Below are 22,645 nucleotides of genomic sequence, written 5' to 3'. Positions count from 1 at the left end.
ATATTAAAAGCAGCAAGGCAAAAACAACAAATAACACACAAGGGAATCCCCATCAGGTTAACAGCTGATCTCTCAGCAGAAACTCTACAAGCCAGAAGGGAGTGGCAGGACATAATTAAAGTGATGAAGGAGAAAAACCTGCAACCAAGATTACTCTACCCAGCAAGGATCTCATTCAGATTTGATGGAGAAATTAAAACCTTTACAGACAAGCAAAAGCTGAGAGAGTTCAGCACTACCAAACCAGCTTTACAACAAATGCTAAAGGAACTTCTCTAGGCAGGAAACACAACAGAAGGAATATACCTACAATAACGAACCCAAAGCAATTAAGGAAATGGGAATAGGAACATACATATCAATAATTACCTTAAATGTAAATGGACTAAATGCTCCCACCAAAAGACACAGAGTGGCTGAATGGATACAAAAACAAGACCCATATATATGCTGTCTACAAGAGACCCACTTCAGACCTAGAGACACATACAGATTGAAAGTAAGGGGATGGAAAAAGATATTCCATGCAAATGGAAATCAAAAGAAAGCTGGAGTAGCAATTCTTATATCAGACAGAATAGACTTTAAAATAAAGACTATTAGAAGAGACAAAGAAGGACACTACATAACGATAAAGGGATCAATCCAAGAAGAAGATATAACAATTGTAAATATTTATGCACCCAACATAGGAGCACCTCAATACATAAGGCAAATACTAACAGCCATAAAAGGGGAAATCGACAGTAACACAATCATAGTAGGGGACTTTAACACCCCACTTTCACCACTGGACAGATCATCCAAAATGAAAATAAATAAGGAAACACAAGCTTTAAATGATACATTAAACAAGATGGACTTAGTTGATATTTATAGGACATTCCATCCAAAAACAACAGAATACACATTTTTCTCAAGTGCTCATGGAACATTCTCCAGGATAGATCATATCTTGGGTCACAAATCAAGCCTTGGTAAATTTAAGAAAATTGAAATTGTATCAAGTATCTTTTCCGACCACAATGCTATGAGACTAGACATCAATTACAGGAAAAGATCTGTAAAAAATACAAACACTTGGAGGCTAAACAATACACTACTCAATAACGAAGTGATCACTGAAGAAATCAAAGAGGAAATTAAAAAATACCTAGAAACAAATGACAATGGAGACACGACGACCCAAAACCTATGGGACGCAGCAAAAGCAGTTCTAAGGGGGAAGTTTATAGCAATACAATCCCACCTTAAGAAACAGGAAACATTTCGAGTAAACAACCTGACCCTGCACCTAAAGCAATTAGAGAAAGAAGAACAAAAAACCCCCAAAGCTAGCAGAAGGAAAGAAATCATAAAGATCAGATCAGAAATAAATGAAAAAGAAATGAAGGAAACGATAGCAAAGATCAATCAAACTAAAAGCTGGTTCTTTGAGAAGATAAACAAAATTGACAAACCATTAGCCAGAATCATCAAGAAAAGAAGGGAGAAGACTCAAATCAATAGAATTAGAAATGAAAAAGGAGAAGTAACAACTAACACTGCAGAAATACAAAAGATCATGAGAGATTACTATAAGCAACTCCATGCCAATAAAATGGACAACCTGGAAGAAATGGACAAATTCTTAGAAATGCACAACCTGCCAAGACTGACTCAGGAAGAAATAGAAAATATGAATAGACCAATCACAAGCACTGAAATTGAAACTGTGATTAAAAATCTTCCATCAAACAAAAGCCCAGGACCAGATGGCTTCACAGGCGAATTCTATCAAACATTTAGAGAAGAGCTAACACCCATCCTTCTCAAACTCTTCCAAACAATATCAGAGGAAGGAACACTCCCAAACTCATTCTATGAGGCCACCATCACCTTGATACCAAAACCAGGCAAGGATGTCACAAAGAAAGAAAACTACAGGCCAATATCACTGATGAACATAGATGCAAAAATCCTCAACAAAATACTAGCAAACAGAATCCAACAGCACATTAAAAGGATCATACACCATGATCAAGTGGGGTTTATTCCAGGAATGCAAGGATTCTTCAATATACGCAAATCAATCAATGTGATACACCATATTAACAAGTTGAAGGAGAAAAACCATATGAGCATCTCAATAGATGCAGAGAAAGCTTTCGACAAAATTCAACACCCATTTATGATAAAAACCCTGCAGAAAGTAGGCATAGAGGGATCTTTCCTCAACATAATAAAGGCCATATATGACAAACCCACAGCCAACATTGTCCTCAATGGTGAAAAACTGAAACCATTTCCACTAAGATCAGGAACAAGACAAGGCTGCCCACTCTCACCACTCTTATTCAACATAGTTTTGGAAGTTTTAGCCACAGCAATCAGAGAAGAAAAGGAAATAAAAGGAATCCAAATTGGAAAAGAAGAAGTAAAGCTGTCACTGTTTGCAGATGACATGATACTATACATAGAGAATCCTAAAGATGCTACCGAAAAACTACTAGAGCTAATCAATGAATTTGGTAAAGTAGCAGGATACAAAATTAATGTACAGAAATCTCTGGCATTCCTGTACATTAATGATGAAAAATCTGAAAATGAAATCAAGAAAACACTCCCATTTACCATCGCAACAAAAAGAATAAAATATCTAGGAATAAACCTACCTAAGGAGACAAAAGACCTGTATGCAGAAAATTATAAGACACTGATGAAAGAAATTAAAGATGATACAAATAGATGGAGAGATATACCATGCTCCTGGATTGGAAGAATCAATATTGTGAAAATGACTCTACTACCCAAAGCAATCTACAGATTCAATGCAATCCCTATCAAACTACCACTGGCATTTTTCACAGAACTAGAACAAAAAATTTCAAAATTTGTTTGGAAAAACCAAAGGCCCCAAATAGCCAAAGCAATCTTGAGAACGAAAAACGGAGCTGGAGGAATCAGGCTCCCTGACTTCAGACTATACTACAAAGCTACAGTAATTAAGACAGTCTGGTACTGGCATAAAAACAGAAAGATAGATCAGTGGATCAGGATAGAAAGCCCAGAGATAAACCCACGCACATATGGCCAACTTATCTTTGATAAAGGAGGCAGGAATGTACAGTGGAGAAAGGACAGCCTCTTCAATAAGTGGTGCTGGGAAAACTGGACAGGGACATGTAAAAGTATGAGATTAGATCATTCCCTAACACCATACACAAAAATAAGCTCAATATGGATTAAAGACTTAAATGTAAGGCCAGAAACTATCAAACCCTTAGAGGAAAACATAGGTAGAACACTCTATGACATAAATCACAGCAAGATCCTTTTGGACCCACCTCCTAGAGAAATGGAAATAAAAACAAAGATAAACAAATGGGACCTAATGAAACTTCAAAGCTTTTGCACAGCAAAGGAAACCATAAACAAGACCAAAAGACAACCCTCAGAATGGGAGAAAATATTTGCAAATGAAGCAACTGACAAAGGATTAATCTCCAAAATTTATAAACAGCTCATGCAGCTCAATAGCAAAAAAACATACAACCCAATCCAAAAATGGGCAGAAGACTTAAATAGGCATTTCTCCAAAGAAGATATACAGACTGCCAACAAACACATGAAAGGATGCTCAACATCATTAATCATTAGAGAAATGCAAATCAAAACTACAATGAGATATCATCTCACACCAGTCAGAATGGCCATCATCAAGAAATCTAGAAACAATAAATGCTGGAGAGGTTGTGGAGAAAAGGGAACACTCTTGCGCTGCTGGTGGGAATGTGAATTGGTATAGCCACTATGGAGAACAGTATGGAGGTTCCTTAAAAAACTAAAAATAGAACTACCATATGACCCAGCAATCCCACTACTAGGCATATACCTTGAGAAAACCATAATTCAAAAAGAGACATGTACCAAAATGTTCATTGCAGCTCTATTCACAATAGCCCGGAGCTGGAAACAACCTAAGTGTCCATAATTGGATGAATGGATAAAGAAGATGTGGCACATATATACAATGGAATATTACTCAGCCATAAAAAGAAATGAAACTGAGCTATTTGTAATGAGGTGGATAGACCTAGAGTCTGTCATACAGAGTGAAGTAAGTCAGAAAGAGAAAGACAAATACCGTATGCTAACACATATATACGGAATTTTAAAAAAAAAATGTCATGAAGAACCTAGGGGTAAAACGGGAATAAAGACACAGACCTACTTGAGAATGGACTTGAGGATATGGGGAGGGGGAAGGGTAAGCTGTGACAAAGCGAAAGAGAGGCATGGACATATATACACTACCAAACGTAAGGTAGATAGATAGTGGGAAGCAGCCACAGAGCACAGGGAGATCAGCTCGGTGCTTTGTGACCACCTAGAGGGGTGGGATGGGGACGGTGGGAGGGAGGGAGTTGCATGAGGGAAGGGATGTGGGAACAGATGTATATGTATGACTGATTCACTTTGTTATAAAGCAGAAACTAATAAAAATAAATAAATAAATAAATAAAAGAAATGTAAAATTTCTCTTTTTAAAGAAATTAATCTAAACTGATTCAAGAAGAAAAAAATCTCAATAGGCCTATATCTATTAAATAAATTAAATCAAAATTGTAAAATCTGTCATGAAAGAAACACCAGATCTAGATGGTTTTATAGGCAAATTTTACCAAGCACTCAAAGACAGATAATCAAAATAAATTGTTTCATGTTTTGAAAAGAGAAAATATTGCCTAACTCTTTTATGAGGTTAAGGTAACCTTGATTCAAAGTCAGATAACAGCAGAAGAAACAATTACAGGCCAAACTTATTCATGAATGTTGAGGCAAAAATACCATAATACTATAACCCACCCCACAATGTATGAAAAAGATCATATTTTATAAACAAAGTGGGTTTAACCTTTTTTAATCTATTAATTTAATTCAACACATTTATGGGTTAGATGCAAAAGAAGAATTTAACCCTTTCTTGGTAAACGTGCTTAACAAAATAAGATGGAACGAATGTCCTCTATAGAATAAATCATATCTACCAAAAAAATCTACATAAAACATGATATTAAGAGGAAAATGATATATTTCCCCGAAGTCAGAAATATGACCAAGTTTGGCAAAAGTTTTGAAGTTGAAATACCACAAGTTGGTGAGAATATAGAGCCATAGGACTTTCATATACTTCTGGTAAAGAGTAAAACAGAAAGCATTTTGGCAACATCTAGTAACGCTGGAGTTGTGTATAGCCTAAAACCTAAATAATTCATACCTTAGAGAAATGCCACTCAAAGTGTGGGCCTCGTACTATCAGCCAATGGACCAGCATTTTGAGTAACATTGCCCTCAAGAAGCTCTTGCATATATGCAGGGGAAGACATTTACAAAAATGTCACTGCAGAACTGTTTGTAATAGCAAAAAATTATAAATAACTTAAGTTTACTTGAGCTGGGAAATGGATAAATAAATTGTGGTATATTCATATGATGGAATACTATACAATAGTTAAGATCAATAATCTAACCTTAGATTTATCAACATTAATAAATTTAAAAGCTAGTACTGAATGTAAAGAACAAATTTTAAGATAATATACAGAGCATATTTATGCGAAGACTAAAAACATGCAAAATCATGTAACTTTTTAAGGACACCTGCATATCTCCACAGAACTTGGATCAAGGGAGAAATATGCAAGGGGCTTAAACTGAGTCTGTTAATTTATTTTTTAAAATATATTGTGAGTAACTACAGAAAAATGTTAAACTTTATGTGCTTTATATATGAAATATGAATGAAACAGAGGGATAAAAATGAATTCAGGATCTCAGGAGCTAGGAATAGGATCTGGATCAAGGGAGAAATACACAAAGGGTTTCAACTTTTTTAATTATTTATTTTTAAGTTGTGAGATACTACAGAGAAAATGTTAGGAACTGATGTACTTTGATGATAGCTCCATGAGTATGCATTATAATATTTTCTGTACTTTTTGTATTTGAAATATTTCATAATAATTCCTTTAAAGTCATTCTATGATTTAGAGAGAATGGATAGTAAAGACCTCATTTTAGAGATGAAGGAAGTGAACTTGAGAAATTAAGAGTCTTATCCAAGTTTACAAAACTGGTCATAGAAGGCATGTCTCCTGAACCCCAAACTCTCATAAATTCCCACACCACATTAGGCACTGTATGGAGGTCACAGAAGACTCTTAGGAGATGTCTCTCTAATATCCTTGACATCACCATGAAATAATATTTTCGGGGAAAGAGAGGGAATTAACAGACTGTCAAGTAAGCAAATTATACCAAGACCTGTGGACCTCTCTCCAGAAGGTAAACTGTGCTATGGTAAAAAGTAAATACGACAACCACAGAATCCCTTGCTCATAATCCCTCTGTTTGGAGATTTTGTTAGCTTGCTTTCCATGATTCTATTAAAGGTTTTCTTCTATTAAACAAAACCTATGCCTCAGTGTCCAGAGGTGATGATAAATGTCCCTAGTGAACCTGCCTGAAATGAAGTAACAGAGTTATGGTTACATGTCACCAAGAGTAAGTTTCTGACCCAGGGGAGGCTGTAAAGTGATCAGAACACCTACCTACTTTGCAGCAAACTTCCCCACAGAGCTGGCTGTGAGATGCATGCAAACACTTCTAGGTCTCCTTCTGTTTTGAATTATGAGTCACACTGCTCTCAGAGATCCAGATTTTGCCAATTATAAAGAATCCCTCCAAAGGGAAGACTGGAAGCAGCGCAAAAATATCTGAATTATGCTTATTCTTAGTTAGATAGGGTAATAGAAGCCCTTTGTGCTCTGTATGGTGTTCCATAATTAAAAAAATTTCAAGTCCCAGACTAAGCAGAGGTGGCAGAGCTCTTTACCCTGACCTATTGTAAGACAATGAGCTAAAGTCACATTGACTGAGGCACATTACTCTAGCAGTGGGGGCGCAGGGTGGGGATATCATACCTCTCTCCCAGAATCCTCTGGAATTTGATTTGCATCAGTTTTCCCCGTACTTTGGCTTGGAACAATGTAAAGACTTTAGATAGTCTCTCATCTCTCATTGCTTTCAGTTGGCCCAAAGACGGCTTTTAAAAACACCTAAAAGAAATGTCAGATGTTAGTTCTACTCATAGTGGGCATTCAGTAAATGCCTGTTGAATGGCCCTATGAGCAATTGATGTATTTGTTTATCAGTTCTACTACTTGTTAATATTTCTTAATGTGTAAAATGTAAATTCTAGAAAGTTTGGTTTTATAAACCTAAAGTTTGCCACACACACACACACAAAAACAACTTTATTTAATCCTGTGGTTATATTGGTTCCTTAAGAACTTAGACTATCCTCCTCCTGATCTATTAGTAATGTCTAGGTTGTCTAGGGAACTTGGTTTACGTTTTAAGATAGGCCCAGGCAGGGGTCTGCACAGTTTTTCTGTAAAGGGCCAGATAGTAAATACTTTTAGGCTTTACAGGCCACACACAGTCTCTGTACAACCTCCACTCCCACCCCCATCCCCCTCCTCCTCCACCTCCTCTCTTTCTTCTATTTCTTCTTCCTCTTTAAAAATAACCCTTTAAAAATGTCAAACCATATTCAGCTAGGGGGGCCATATAAAAAATAGGCCATGCATATGACCCTTAGGCCATAATTGGCTGACCTCTGCTCTAGAGAAAGTCACTTTTGTCTTAGACAATAAAAAATACACATAAATATTTTTTCAAGAATCATTAGTAATGGCCAAGATGAGGTGAGTGAGGTACCTAAAGCACAAATTTTAAGGAAGCACTCACTTTCAGGGTTGTACAAGTCAGTACTTATACAACCTGAAGAGTGAGTGCTGCCTTAAATTTTGTGCCTTAGGAGGCTGTCTCAACTCATGCTAGTCCTGCCCTAGATGAGTAGTATACAGCAAAAATAACTAAACATACAAGGAAGCAAGGCACCAGGACTGAAAATCAGCAGAAACAGACTCTCAGGTATTCAAAATGTGGGAGTTGAGTAATATTTTGTAATCATGTCCAACAGAGTTCTTTTTCTTAAGCTCTTCATCCCAGACCCTCTAACTCTCCTTCAAATAATTTGACCTTTATATGGATGTCATTAGAAACAACCTGATATTGACTAATGGATAAAACCAAATCTGTTAGTCAGGAGTTTCCCAAAATATGTGGATCATGTTAAGATCTTCAAGATGAAGCAGAATTTAGTGAATCATATTTAAGGAAATTAACTTTGGATTAATTTTTTGGATGATAGGGTTGACCTTAACATTTTTAGACAGTCTTTCAGAATTAATTTTCTGAAAGTGTACTTGTGGATGAATCAGTTCACATGCAGACAAGCAGTTATCTCCAGTAAGTTGGTTCAATTTTGTCTAGCTCTGATGTGTATACACATTTTCTAGCACACTAAAGTTGATTCAGTATTTTATATCTTGGCACAAACTTGCTTAGATGAATAATTATAAAAATGTAAATGTAGTCAAGACTGAGGTTCAAAAAGCATTGAATTTTGAATTTGCTCTCTCAAATAGTGCTGAAGTTTTCACTTTCAGCGGAGCTCTGTTTGTATTAGTTGTGGTCACAAGAGCTGTAGAATGCCTTATAATTGCACTGTCACGGGTATTTTAAGATACACAGACTTTCCTCCCACTCTTCTCCAAAAGCATTTTTTGTAGTTCTCTGGTTACCTTAGTGATTCCAAAGTGGTACTGTGTATGGTCTATCTCCAAGGAGCCAAGTAATTCTTCAGCTGCTTTCCTGCTGCTCACAAACTTGCTCTTTGAAAAGGCCCTTTGGTTCAGAATGTAGTACCTAATTTAAAATAAGTAAAGAATAAATCCTGAGGTTGGGGTGCAAATAAAGAAAAATCTGGACAAGTGAGACAAAAGGAGGTATATATACACTTCCACCCCTCCTACCAATATGTTCAATTTCCCAAAACTCTTGGCAGTAATAATGAGGATACGAGCAATAATTCCTTACTTTGGAATAATAGTTTGTGCTTTTCATAGTGCTGTAGAGACCACCTCACTTGATTCTCTGCTCAATTAGGGAGGGAGGGAGGGAGAGATTAGGAGAAAGAGAAAGAAAGAGGCAGGTTTAAGTACATCTCTATCATGCAGATAAGGAAACTGAAAAGCAGAGATGTTAGAGGTCTTTTCCAAGATTCCCTCACCCTAATGGTGAATTGGTGGAAAGCTAGAAATATACTTCTTAATTCTGACACAGGTATTCTTTCTACTCTACTCTACTTTGCTCACATTTGCTTGATCACCTATAATTTACACATTTAGAATTTGGGAAATAGAAAGCAAAGGTGCCTCTCCTGCCTTCTGCTGCACTCCCTGCTGGCTTCCTTCCTTTCACAGGATTGCTAGTAAAGCAACAGCCTGCTTGGATGGCAGCTACGATTAAGTACGTACAACATTTCAGAGACTCAATTCAGCCTCCATATCGTTCTTCTCTATATATTTCTTCTATATGTGGGTCTATTATCCAGTAATAGAGATTTAAGGATATTACAGCTACATAGATGTTGGATTTAAGGGGAAATAATAATGGAACTCTGTCATCATTTATCTCACCACCACCAAAACACATCGATCTGTAGTCTGGAGGATATCAACCAAACAAACAATGCATGCCTAAACACTCAAAGAGAAGAAAACGAAATGGACTGCCCCAGGCTTCTTGGATCCTGGGATGTATGTTTACCTTTGTTTAAAATCAGCATACAGCAGTCAGTTTGGAAAACCTTCACTGCACATCCTGATCCCTTCCAAGACACCATTACAGTGCAGCTGTTGTAGAACCAAATAAGCATCCATTACACCTGAAGAAAAATGGTCACAACGAGTCCATGTCTAAAAAAAATGATTACCCTAGATTTTGTCCTAATTGCTGCATCTGGGGTTAAAAGAGTTTGAATCTAGTGTTCTCTACATCATAGGTAAGAGGATTCACTCACTCCCAGCCTCATGGCACTCAAAGTACCCATCCTATTATGTAGGAGTCTCTGAATAGGATTTACCTGGAATGAATCCTTTAGTTCACAGTTAGTCAAGATTTTATAAGCAAATACTAGAAGATGAAAAAAAATACATTTTTGCTAGAATGTAAATGACTGGCATTATATCCATTTGCCAGCCAAAAACCAGCTAGAGAGGGGATAAGACACAAAAGAGAACTGGCATCTCCAAGTAAGAAGGGGAGAGATTACAAGAAGGGGGAATACAATGAAAGGGGAAGATGAGAACAGCCACGACATTCTGTTTACTGTTCTGTATTAGGAAAGAATGGGCCACATCCCGGCCTACTTTCTCTCCTGATTATCTTGAGAAAGCCTAAGTTGTATTCGATAGTATAAGCATTCTCCTAGTACCCCTTTGTTCCTGAGATGGAGCCCACTAGAGCTGCAGCTGCAATCTCTGATAGAAGCCTTAGAAAAGCCAACCAATGAGCCACTGTATCTGGCTCTCAGCAAGGCTTCTGGAAGAAGCCAAGCAGCACTCTCCTAACAAAGACCTGCTAGCGTGTTATAAGGAAAATGGAATGAGATGATTCTCTGCTTATGCCCGGGGTCACAGAAGTAAACTCTAAGCCATATATCCGTAGTCCTGCACTCCTATCCCTTTCATAGACAGAAACAGATCATCTGTAAGAAGGAGCAGAAGTGGAGTTCTATGACACAATAGGGTCAAACATGCTCATTCCCTTTAAGGACATATGAAGAACTGTTTTGATTAGATCGTGAAGCTTTTCTTATGACTTTCTCTTAAGACTTGGAGAAAAAAAAAAAACCTGCTGAAATCAGAGCTGATTTGATGGGAGGCAGCTCTAATAGGTAACAGAATTGCTCCAAAATAGAGGTAGCTAATTAGATTCCTTGCTAGATGGAAGCAGTATCCCTAGATGCATTCAGAAACCCAGCTGATAAGAAACAATGAGGCAAAAACATACAGTGTGAATGCACATGAAGTGTTTGCATTACAAAAACTCAAACTGCAGCATCATTGTTTAGCATCACACTTTCCCAGAATAGGTCACAGGCTGTCAAGATGGGAGTCTTAATTACAGGAGGTTAATAAAAATGCAAGGTACTACAGAACCTCAGAAATCAGAATCAACAACATCTGGCTACATATTCTAAGGGTGATTAGTGCTCTGAAAACATAAGTGCTTGTCACATATACAACTTTGAGGCTGACAGCCTCCAACCAAGCTCCACAGAAGCCTGTAATTCCAAACAGAAGCTGGGGAATCTTCAAATCCAAGATGTAAGGAAAGTAAACCATGTAATTAATATCCGTAAAAACTTTGTTTTGTTAATTAAAAACATAAGTAATTCACCACCACCTATCTATCTCATCACCGCCTTAGCACCATCCATTCATCAAAAAGTATTCACTACAAAAGCCAAGAAATGGAAACATTCTAAGTGTCCACTGATGGATGAATGGATAAAAAAGTTGTGGTATATATGTATAATGGAATATTATTCAGCCATATAAAAGGAGGAAATCCTGCCATGTGTGACAACACAGAAGGACCTTGAGGGCATTATGCTAAGGGAAATAAGCCAGACAGAGAAAGACAAATACCATACAATCTCATTTATGGTTCTAGATATTTTCACCATAAGCTTCTTTGTCAAAAGCATTTTTGCTACAAATGTTTTCACTGCATAACTAATTGGCCATGCAGCAATTTTGCCATAAAAGATAAAATAACTGGTTGACAGTTTGGTTTCAACTGGTTGACAATTTGGCTTCATTTCTCCATTGACACAGTACTTCCATTTTCTATACATGAATCTCAAAGAGGCTGAGGGCCTCAGAGGTGCAGAGTTGAATCCACATTTTCCATAGAACTTGGAACATCTACCAACAGACATGTGACAATATGCCAAGAACAAACAACAGTGTGGAAGGCTTTCATAACACAACACAAAGCTCAGTTACAAACATGTATCCTAGTATTTGGAAACCGATACCTCTCTCAATGAGGGAAGAAATTTTAGCAAAAAAGAAAATGTGTGATGCAGAACAAGGAGATGAATCAACAAGCCAAAAAATGTATAATGAACTATGAACAAAGACTTGGAAGATAAATGCTTAGGTTCAACCCACAAAGTAAAATCAGATATTTGTACCGTACTGTCATGAATCTACACACATTTTAAATTTATTCAAATATTTTATATTTTACAATAGTCTTTTAAATTTTGTTATTCGTTTTTCATGTTTCATTATGTCCTTTTTAATGTCCCTCTTTTATTTTTTTTTATTTTATCTTTTATGACAAAATTGCCTTATGGCCAATTAGTTATGTGGGGGAAACGTTTGTAGCAAAAATGCTTGGGGCAAAGATGTTAATAGCAAAGAAGCTTATGGTGAAAATGCCAGACACACTCACTTAAACGTGGAATCTTTAAAAAACAAACAAACTCATAGAAAAAGAGATTCAATTTGTGGTTACCAGAGGTGGGGTGGAGGAGTGGAAATTGGATGAAGGTGGTCGAAAGATAGAAACCTCCATTTTTAAGATAAACAAGTACAAGGGATGTAATGTGCAACATGATGACTATAGTTAACACTGCAGTATGGTATGTTGAAAGTTATTAAGAGAGTAAATACTAAGAGTTCTCATCACAAGGAAATATTTTTTTTCTCTTTCTTTTTTTTTGTTTCTATAAGAGGCGATGGATGTCAAATAAACTTATAATAATTTCATGATGTATATAAGGCAAACCATTATGCTGTATACCTTAAATGTATAGAGTGCTGTGTGTCAATTATATCTCAATAAAACTGGAAGAAAAATAAAATATTTCTTAAAAAGTATCTACTGCCCAAAAGTACATAACTAAAGAGACAGGTAGTGTTAAGGAGAGGGAAGATATTACTATTATGAAGGAAGACTAGAGGGAGTTCTTAACAATTAGAAATGGATTTAGAAACTCTCTTTATGGTCAATTTAGATAATTTAGAACAAATAATTTCCTTTATGCTTAAATATCTACCTTAATCCCCCAACTGATTATTCAATCCCTTCTTATTATACTTTGCCTTTGTAGACAATAGCACAGAAGCTCATCCATATTTTAGCGTGAAATTCAAGGAGGAACTTAAATGATAATATCAAGCATTCTAATGTTACCCAATTGAGTCTGCTTTGTGAAATCCTTCTGTATGTCCACTTGAATCTCAATTCAAAGGCAATCTTGAGGAGGTTTAAAAAACTCACTTTTAATTTATTTTAGCTTTTCTATCTGAAAATCTACCCTTATATAAACAAACTGGTAAATGTTTCATTAAAAGACATTCAACATAGCTTAAATCAAATGAATTTCCTAGTGTGGATTACAAAGAAATCTATTTACCTGACATTTTGTTCACATTGGGATTTATGCATCTCACAAAATGTGCTGTTGATTTCAGGTTAGTCATCAACTTATTTAGGTTTTCCTAAAATAGAGACCATAACCAACACAAAATCATTTTGCAAATCACTAAAAACACCAATCTATGTCACAAAAGTCTCCATGTTGATCAACTTAGTCTTGAAGCCGGATGCATAGCAACAATAAAATAATGAATTCAACATTCTTCCCTGCTTCCCAAAATACATTATTTCCTTCCCTTGACAAGTCAATATTTATCTGACTGACATAGTTCTGTTGTGTATCATATCTACCTGTTTTAAATTTGGTAGCAATACTTTATGGATGGGCAATAAAATGGCTTGAAGAAAGAAAGTGTTTCTCAAGTTTCCTGCCTGGAAAATTTTTATCTTAGCTCAGTTTCTCTGGAAGTAGAATCTGAGATGGAGATTCTCGTTCAAGAGATTTATTTGGAGAAGGAGGGAAGTACAGTAGGGCAGGGGGAGAAAAAAGCAGTGGTATGGACTCAGTTTAGTCTGAGTCCTGCAGAAGCTCTGAGCACAAATGCACCAATTATACTACAGTTGGTACCTCCTTGAGACAAGGGAGGGGCCAGAATCTGAAGGGGAGAGTAAGGAAAATTAGCTTTCCATTCGACCAAGGGCAATTCTGGCAACTGTGAGTTATTATGAGCTAATATTTTCATAAGTGGTAAGATGGGCTGATAAAGGGGATCTAAGTAGGACACTGACAGTGTCCACAAAAGCCCATTAATATCAAGATAATCTTTAACTTTTCCAACTTGGTTAACTTCAGATACTTTATCCTTATTTGAAGATGTAAAATTTCAAATAAGTAATAACATATGCAGATTGTGAGGTAGTTAATATATGAATAGATGCAATTAAAAATTACTTTATGCAGAGATGCAACCATTTGGAATGAAGCTCCTTTCTTGCCTTTCTTCTCCCCAAATGGTAGAGCTAAAAAAAAGAAGAAAAAAAGCACTAAAAAGGCTCTTTTTTGTCACATTACCAAGCCCTGCTGATGAAAGCATAAATGTGTCAAAGTTCTAGAAGCAATATGGCTATGTCTACCAAAAGCTTTAAAAATATTCATGTCTCAACACAAAAGTCTATTTCTGGTGCTTTTCCTTAAGGAAATAGGCAACTGTGCACAGATACTCACTGCAGCATTGTTTAGTCATTACAAAAAAAATAAGCAAAAAATTAAAATGATAACAAATGCCTACCAACAGGAGATTGGTTACTTAAATTATGAAAGAGTATGCATACAATGAAACACTGCAATCTTTTAAAATGATGATGCAGATCCATATAACTGGCATGGGAAGATTGCTCGGATTTATTTTGAGAGAAAAATTAGGCTACAAAATAGTTTGTATATTATGATACTGAGTGTGTATACATGTTTTTAAGTGTGATTGTATTACAGGTGACTATATACATAAAAAATGTTGGGTAGAGTATACACTAAAATATTAGCAATTGTGAGCTCTCTATGTGAGATCAAAGGTAACTTTTATGTTCCTCTTTTTAGTATTTCTATATTGTCTGTGCTTGGGGCAACACTCACGCGTTACTTCTGTAATTTATAAAAACAATCTATTCCCACTTTCTTGAAGCAAAAGAATCTATGCTAAGCCAAATTGTGTTACAAACATTTGTGTAGTGCTAACTCATGAAGGTACAAAGGCATAACAACAAAACCCATAGGCAATCTGGAAAAAATGGGCCAGCTGTCAATATGAAAAACTGATAAAATACTCTCTAGCTTGAGTAGCAACTGTGCTGAGGCAGATGTCATGAAGTTTAATCACTGATGTCCTATTGACATGCCCCAAGCCTTCCAAGTGAATCACTTGACTTCTTTGTACTTCCCCATGGAAAGGGGATACTACTACCTTCCTTTAATTTTTTAAAAGAATTATAACTGGTTTACAGTACTCGGGTTCTTCAGAAGAAAGTATGGTTATCATGAGTACTTTAATTGGAATGAGTCAGAAACTTGGAGGCAAGTCCTTTTTCAGGGGGTCCTTAAAAAATTATGAAAAAGGACATTCTGGACAATTCTCTTCTAGTTCAAAAGAACACAGCACACCCTGAAGAGTCAGAAGATAATTTGCTCTCTCATTCTCTGCCCAAACCACTCTCTGATTTCTTATGACCAGAGAATTACTCATCTGGGAGCCATACACTTATGTGGCCACTATTTATCAGACTTCTCAGAGGTACTTTAGAAGCTATTAGAATCAAGCCAACGCACTACCTGCAGATTTTCAGGGTCCAAACACAATAGCTTCCATTTCTCAAGCTCCTCTTGAGGCGGGCCAACAGGATTTCAGGCATGCTTCTGAATTATATCATCATGTGCTGATGCAGCTGGGAAGTGCTAAATTCTCTCCATTCCCTGACCATGCCATCAGAAGTCCCAAAGCAGGCAACAGGGGACAGGAGTGAGCTTGAAGCTGGGTGTAAGACAAGAGGGTGAGAATGTCAGAAAGTGAGAGGACACACCCCACTTAAAGAACAGCTAGTACAATTTGCCCCATTGATACAAGGGCATCTGAAACCAGACTGGCCAGATTTTCTATAATTTCCATTTTTCAAAAAAAAAAGGAAATCCAAATGTGTATGTGAGAACTTCCAATTTTTTTTTTTTTAATCAGTGTGGACCAAACGTGTTTGAAGACCAGTTCTGCTCAAGAGCTGCCAATCTGGCAGCTAACTGTGAAAACTGTGTCCCTCTGCTGTTGGCAGTAGTCCAGACGTGAGGGTAATGGCAGCAACCTGGTCTCTGTGTCCTCCAAGGCTTTGTATCACAGTGCAGAAGTCTGAACTGGATCCTGAATCCAGGTAGCCTGTCCATCTCTCTTTTTTGTTTCCAGAACACAGTGAGAGTGGAATAGGCACAAGGCTAGTAAGCACAAGTCCTGTTTTTCTAGCTTGCCTTTGCCATTTAGTAGTGTTAAATTAATGAAGCAAGGAGGCCATCAGACTGAGATGGCTCTAATGCTGTGGCAGCCTAAGTAAGCAAACAAAATCTAAGTCTGTTAATGCCCCAAGGTTACCAAATCAAAATGCTAAGGACAACCAATCACAAACAGCCAACTGGGCTTTAGATAAAGCTAATCAATAATTTCTTTACTTTGCTTCTACCTTTTCTCTATAAAAGTCTCTCCCTGAGCTCCTGTGGGTGGAATGCTGTTAACCACTTCTGATTTGGTGCTGTCCAATTTCAATTGCTTTTTCCTCAAATAAACTCTTAAAAATTTTCATATGCCTGAGTTTATCTTTCAACAGTAGATTTGTGAAACTTTAATTCTGTACTTGCTCCTATAAGATAGGGAGAGATTTCCCTTTACATGAATCTAAAAGGGTCAGGACAGGATTGAGTAAGATAATGTATCTAAAAGTGCTTTGTAAATTACAGACTACTAAACAAGACTGGTTGTTAGTTGGTCAGCAAGTATTTATGGAGTGCTTGCTAAGCAGGCATCTGCTACATGCTTGAGGATACACTTGAACAAGTGAGACATAATCTCTGCTCTCATGAAGCTTACAAAAACCCCATTACTGTAATATAAAAGCACTGTGAAGGAGAATTCCAAGATATTTGGGGGATGTGTACTAAAGGAGCTTGTTATCTCTCCCAAATCACTTATCAAAACATGGTTTTCTGCTGTCTCTTCAGCTTGGTTAAGTAGAAGATAAAAGCAGGCTGGAGCAGTCTCCTTGAAATCTATCTACCTTAGAGCACCATTTCCCCGAAAAACCACCAGCCAGAGGACGGAAAGGCTAATAAGAGGGGATGACGCAGACCACAGGGATCAAACACAGATATCACAGGAAAGAAGCCAGGATTTTATAAGTGCTGAGGCAGACATGGGTTCCATTCGGAGGCTGAAAAATTGAGGAAGATTTTTCAACTCACCAGTGTTGGTACTGATGTAATTTTCAAAGAGTTTTGCCAGGAGTCTGTTGGACGAATTCTGAAATATAGCCACCACTGTTTCATTAAGAAAGTCTTTGTTCTTTTCAAGGCAGCCACTGATGTTATAAGGCACCTTTGGAAAGGCATGCAGCTCAGGTAACAAAAGAGGTGAATGCATAAGTTACTTAGAAAATTGTGTATTCCTTTTAAAAAAAATCATAAATTGTGTGGGTCCTTTAATTTTAAATCAGTTTGATGTAACAGTACTGAATAAATACTCCAGAAATCTATGTGCAACCCAAAGAGATTCTCAGGCTTTACCATTTACATTGTGGAAAGAAAGGACGAGAAGGGGAGGGAGGGAGAGGGAGAAAGAATCAGGGAGGGAAAGAAACACCAAGGAGAGGGAGGAAGAAATAGATGGCGTTTCCAGGAGAAACAATTCACATCAGCCCTCCTCCATAGGCAAGAATAGATGCAATAAAACAACTGTCTCTGACACACAGTGAGCATTCCAAAAACATCAATGACATTTTACTATAAATATCATTATAATTAATATTCAAGGATATCAAAGAAGAGATTTGCAAGCATATCTAGGTACAACTGGCAGGTCATTTTTAGGTCAAAGTATTATTTTATCCTTTGTCATTTCTCTTTTTGTGCCATTCAGAATTACTGACCAGAAGCATAAAAGCAGAAAGAAGGGGCACGTGCATGTGCACACACACACACACGTGCACACACTCCAGTGGGGAAATGAGGAGAGAGAATGAGGGCTATTAGGAATCTTTGTTGGTCATAGTTTGGAGACCATTACTTCACAGTACTCTTTATGAGAGAAGGAAAAAAAAAAACTTCAATAAAAAGATCAATTGAAATCACTCATTCACACAATGTTAAGTTGAAAGGAAAGACAAGTAAGGAAAAGCCCATGCCTTTGATGGTCTCCATAACTTTCTGAAGCTATCTTACTTTGAGTTGGGGTGACAGAGTCGATTTTGAGATTTTTGACCTCTGTTATTATAGTATGGGTGTTTCATTTCCTAAGTGCTAAAAGGCTACACCAACTTTTTGGGGGGACCTGAGATTTATTTTGTTCATCTCTTTAATCTAAACTTTACTTATATATTATCTAAGGATTTGGGCTGAGTACATTTGAAACTGGGGCAGGAAAATTCAGGGCTGAGAGTCTAGAGGTAACTTACCACTCCTGCACAATGGACAAGTTCAAAGTGAGCTTCATATTTCTTCTTATTGTCAGGCTTGGGCTTCTGGAAATGAACTGGCTTTCCAAAATGGTTGTCAGAAAGTTTGGTCTTGAAAGTCACATCTGTAGCCTGATGAAACATACATTCCTCTTCGAGAATGGAAAAGATGCCCATTGGCTGTTGGAGATACAGATGAACAGCAGCTGAAAAAAACACCAGTAAGCAGTATTTTCAGTAGAGGGTCAATGTAAATTCTTTCCCACGAACCTAATTAGCTGACAAGGAGAAAGGAGCTTCACTACATATAATTAGCCAATCATCCATTCAACAAATATTTATTAAATACCTACTAGGTACCAGGCACCAGCAGGAGCTAGGGATGAAGCCATGAGCCACATACACAAAGTGTCTGTCCTCAGGCTGCTTACATTCTAGTGGAGCAGACAGACAATAAACAAGTAAACACTAAATAAATAACTTAGTTTCCCATAAAGGCTTTGAAGAAATCACGCAAAGTAAAGAGAGAGAATGACTGGGGCTATGTGAGAGCTATTTTGGTAGGAGAGTCCAGTAAAACCCTCTGACCTGAATGAGAAGAGCAAATCCTGAGAACACCTGTGTACAACTGTACTGGGCAGAAAAATGGAGAGTGCAAAGACCCTGAGGCAGGAGCACCCTTGGCAAATTTCAGGTCCTACCAGAGGCAAGTGTGGACAGAGCAGAGCTAGTCGGAGGGAGTGCGTGGAAGGAGAGATGCAGTACTGGATCCCAAAGGCTTTATAGGCCATGGTAAGACATTTGGATTTTACTTTAAGTGTAATGGGAGGCCTTTGGAGATTTTTAAAGTGATGGGATTTAATTAATACTTGAAAAGGATTATTTGTTTAGGAAGGGGTTGGCAAAGTAAAGCCTATGGGCTCATCCTGCCTATGGTCTGTATTGGAAAGCCGGTGAGCTAATAATGGTTTTTACATGTTTAAGAAAGCAAACAAGAAAGGATACGTGATAGACAACTGATGACAGCATCAGCAAGCTTTTTCTCTAAAGGGCCATATAGTAAAGCTCTTAGACTTTGTGGGCCACAGAGTCTCTGCTGCTCCTCTGCCATCAACTCAGTCATTTCAGTCCTAAAAGCAGTAATTGATGATACGTAAATAAAACGGGTGTGACAATGTTGCATTCAAACTTTATTTACAAAAATAGGCTACAGGCTGACTTTGGCCCACAGGGCCATAGTTTGCTGAATGCTAATCTAGATGATTGATAGTGTTGGAGACTGTGAGAGGTCACTGAAACGTGATGCTGAGTCACAGCTTGCTGATGGATAGAACGTGAGGTGTAGTAGAAAGAGGAAGGATGACCAGGTTTTGGTTTGAGCAAATGGGTAGTGGATGCTGCCATTAACCAATATAGGGTATATACACATGGGGAAAAACAGGTATGGGGGGGAAGATGAAGGATTCCTATATTTGCAAATCTGTTTGTGGATTTGTATGTTCATTTATCTACTCCACAAACATTTTTGAAATGCCTTCAATGAACAAATCACTGTACCAAACACTTTGGGTTATAACAGAAAAATCAGACATGGGCTCTGGCTGCAGAGCATCTAACTGAGAAGACAAGACATGCACATACTATGTAGACTACAAAGCAAACAGAAAATGTCATGAGAGTTCCAAGATAGAACCGTGACCCCTTGGTCCAACAACATAGATTTCATGATTCTCTACCAATCCTTTGTACCTAAGAATCACAAATGCTCAGGTTTGGGAGAGACATTATAGGTCTGGCCCAACCCACCGAAAAGCTCCTTGAATTCCATTTACAATTTCCCTCTAAAAAGTAGGTTAGCTTATGTTTGAATATTTTCATGGAGAAGGAACACACCAACTCCGAGTCAAGGCTCTGGCTGGGTGATATATGAAAAGAAAATTTGTTTGTGGTTTAGAATCCTTTGTTCGAAATTATGCCACTGGAGCATACGAATGGGTCTAATTTGGGTTATTACATTCTTGAAGAACATGTTTTTTATCCACCTGAGTCTATCATTCTAATATACGGACTATGGTTTTCTACCTCTTTTGTCTAGTCTCATAGACTTACAACCTTTACTTTATAGAAAATGTATTGAATGACATTCCATCAATAACTCTTGTACTGAAGGGCTCTGGCACATCTTCTTTCCTCCCAAGCATCCAGGTGGGGAATGATGCAGTGAGTAAATACGCAAAGTCTTGCTCCTGGCGGCACTGACCTTGTGAGTTCTTGGCAAAGTGAGAAATGTGGAGGAGAACAAGGAGGAGGAAGGAGAATCTGATAAAACTAAACAGTTGAGTCACCGGTACAGGGTCTTAGAGATGTGGACTCCATCTTGTATTGCATATTTTCCTACCACAGAAATAGTCAACCTTCAGTGAACACTAGAATGAATCATTTAAAAATGTAAGCGTCTCCTGGGATGGTGCCTGTTAACAAGAGGGATGTGGCAAAGCCTCACAGGGAGTGGCAGCCCCCATCTCCAGCAGAGCCATTTTCCATACATGAGGACCATCGTGTCCCTGGGACACCAATGAAGCCATCTTCTGTTTGGGGATGAATGGATGTTTTATGCAAAGCAAGTAGATGTCACAGCTCAAAACGTAACAATTAAACCACTGAGGAGGGAAAAAACGCTATTTCTTCAGGGTCTTCTCTATTTCTCCAGTGCTTAGGAAGTATAAAACTCCTAATAAATATGAGGCCCTCTAGCAAATTAATTTCCAAATAGGTCAGGAAAAAAAGGAATTATGTTCTGTCCCGTAGCATCAACTGTCTTCTAGTGCACAGTATATGGTCTAAGTCAGTTGCCCTGTCTCTGAACATTAATGCTATAACCTCTCCTTCTTCAAACCTTATCAATTCTGCTTTCCTCTCTTTTTACATCTGTTACTTTCTTATTATTTCCGTGTCTGCTGTCCTGATTCAGGGCCTCTATTTCTCACCTGCTGTAATAGCTTCTTAATTGCCCTAACTCTAGCTTTCCTCCCATCCCAGACCCCATACATAAACCCACCAGATTAAACCCAAGCATCTCTGACTGTCCCATTGCCCAATGTGGAAACTTCTCTGGCTCCCCATTGCCTAAAAAATGTCAAAATGCATTAAGATCCCTTCACAGCCTGACCCTCCTTTTTTACTTCTAGATACTTCCATCTGGATACTCCAAGCTCTAAGCAGATTTTGAAATGCGTCCACTGCTTTCCTGTCTCTAAGGCTTTGCTCTTGCCTGTCCCTTCACGTGCTCACTATCTTCCTCTTTTCACCTGCTGAAATCATATCCATTTCTTCAGACCCAGCTGAAATTTTACCCCCCTTCCCATCAGGCCTTCCTAGATTCCTGCAGGCAGAGGTGACCTCTGCTCTTCTGAGCTCTGTGGGCCTTTGTCTGTGCCTTTACTGCATTTATCCTGACACATATTTTTACATGTATTAGACTTACAAATCTCCTATTTCACTGCATACATCCTAAGGGTAAGTGCTATTTTTAACAAATGCTTAAGTTTTCCACAGCATTTAATTCAAAGTTTTATAAACAGTAATGTAGTATTAGGCCTAAAATTAAGGTCCAATATTTTGTGGGCCTTGACATCAGGGGAACACCAGGAGAGCCTCAAATGACCTGATCAGAGGTTCCCCTCCCCATGTTCTACAGTGAGTTAGGTCCTCCAGCCATGCAACATTCTTTATCATGGGAATAGGCACAGAGCCTGCTTATTCTTTTGTTGTTTTTTAAATTTTATTTATTTATTTATTTTTGGCTGCATTTGGGTCTCTGTTGCTGCACACGGGCTTTCTCTAGTTGCAGCGAGTGGAGGTTACTCTTCGCTGTGGTGCACCGACTTCTCATTGCAGTGGCTTCTCTTGTCGCAGAGCACGGGCTCTAGGCATGCAGGCTTCAGCAGTTGTGGCACACGGGCTCAGTAGTTGTGTCTCATGGGCTCTAGAGCGCAGGCTCAGTCGTTGTGGCGCACAGGCTTAGTTACTCTGCGGGTATGTGGGATCTTCCCAGACCAGGGCTCCAACCCATGTCCCCTGCATTGGCAGGTGGATT

At 37.9% G+C, this 22,645-nt stretch overlaps 1 protein-coding gene across 1 annotated transcript in view; it reads right to left on the bottom strand.

Annotated features, from left to right (window-relative positions):
- MYH15 (myosin heavy chain 15) overlaps positions 1-22,645 on the bottom strand; it is a gene marked incomplete at both ends in the record, with an annotated part of 184,460 nt that overhangs the window by 93,686 nt on the left and 68,129 nt on the right. The window contains 9 exon segments of the mRNA XM_082624363.1: positions 6,966-7,079; positions 7,081-7,100; positions 8,694-8,817; positions 9,721-9,746; positions 9,750-9,838; positions 13,388-13,472; positions 14,303-14,370; positions 17,342-17,474; positions 18,550-18,729. Of these exon segments, the coding sequence (XP_082480489.1) occupies positions 6,966-7,079; positions 7,081-7,100; positions 8,694-8,817; positions 9,721-9,746; positions 9,750-9,838; positions 13,388-13,472; positions 14,303-14,370; positions 17,342-17,474; positions 18,550-18,729 (839 nt within the window).

The sequence above is a fragment of the Mesoplodon mirus genome (assembly GCF_964341445.2).
Source record: "Mesoplodon mirus genome assembly, chromosome: 6".
Lineage (NCBI taxonomy): Eukaryota > Metazoa > Chordata > Mammalia > Artiodactyla > Ziphiidae > Mesoplodon > Mesoplodon mirus.
This window is presented reverse-complemented; position numbering and strand designations above follow the sequence as displayed.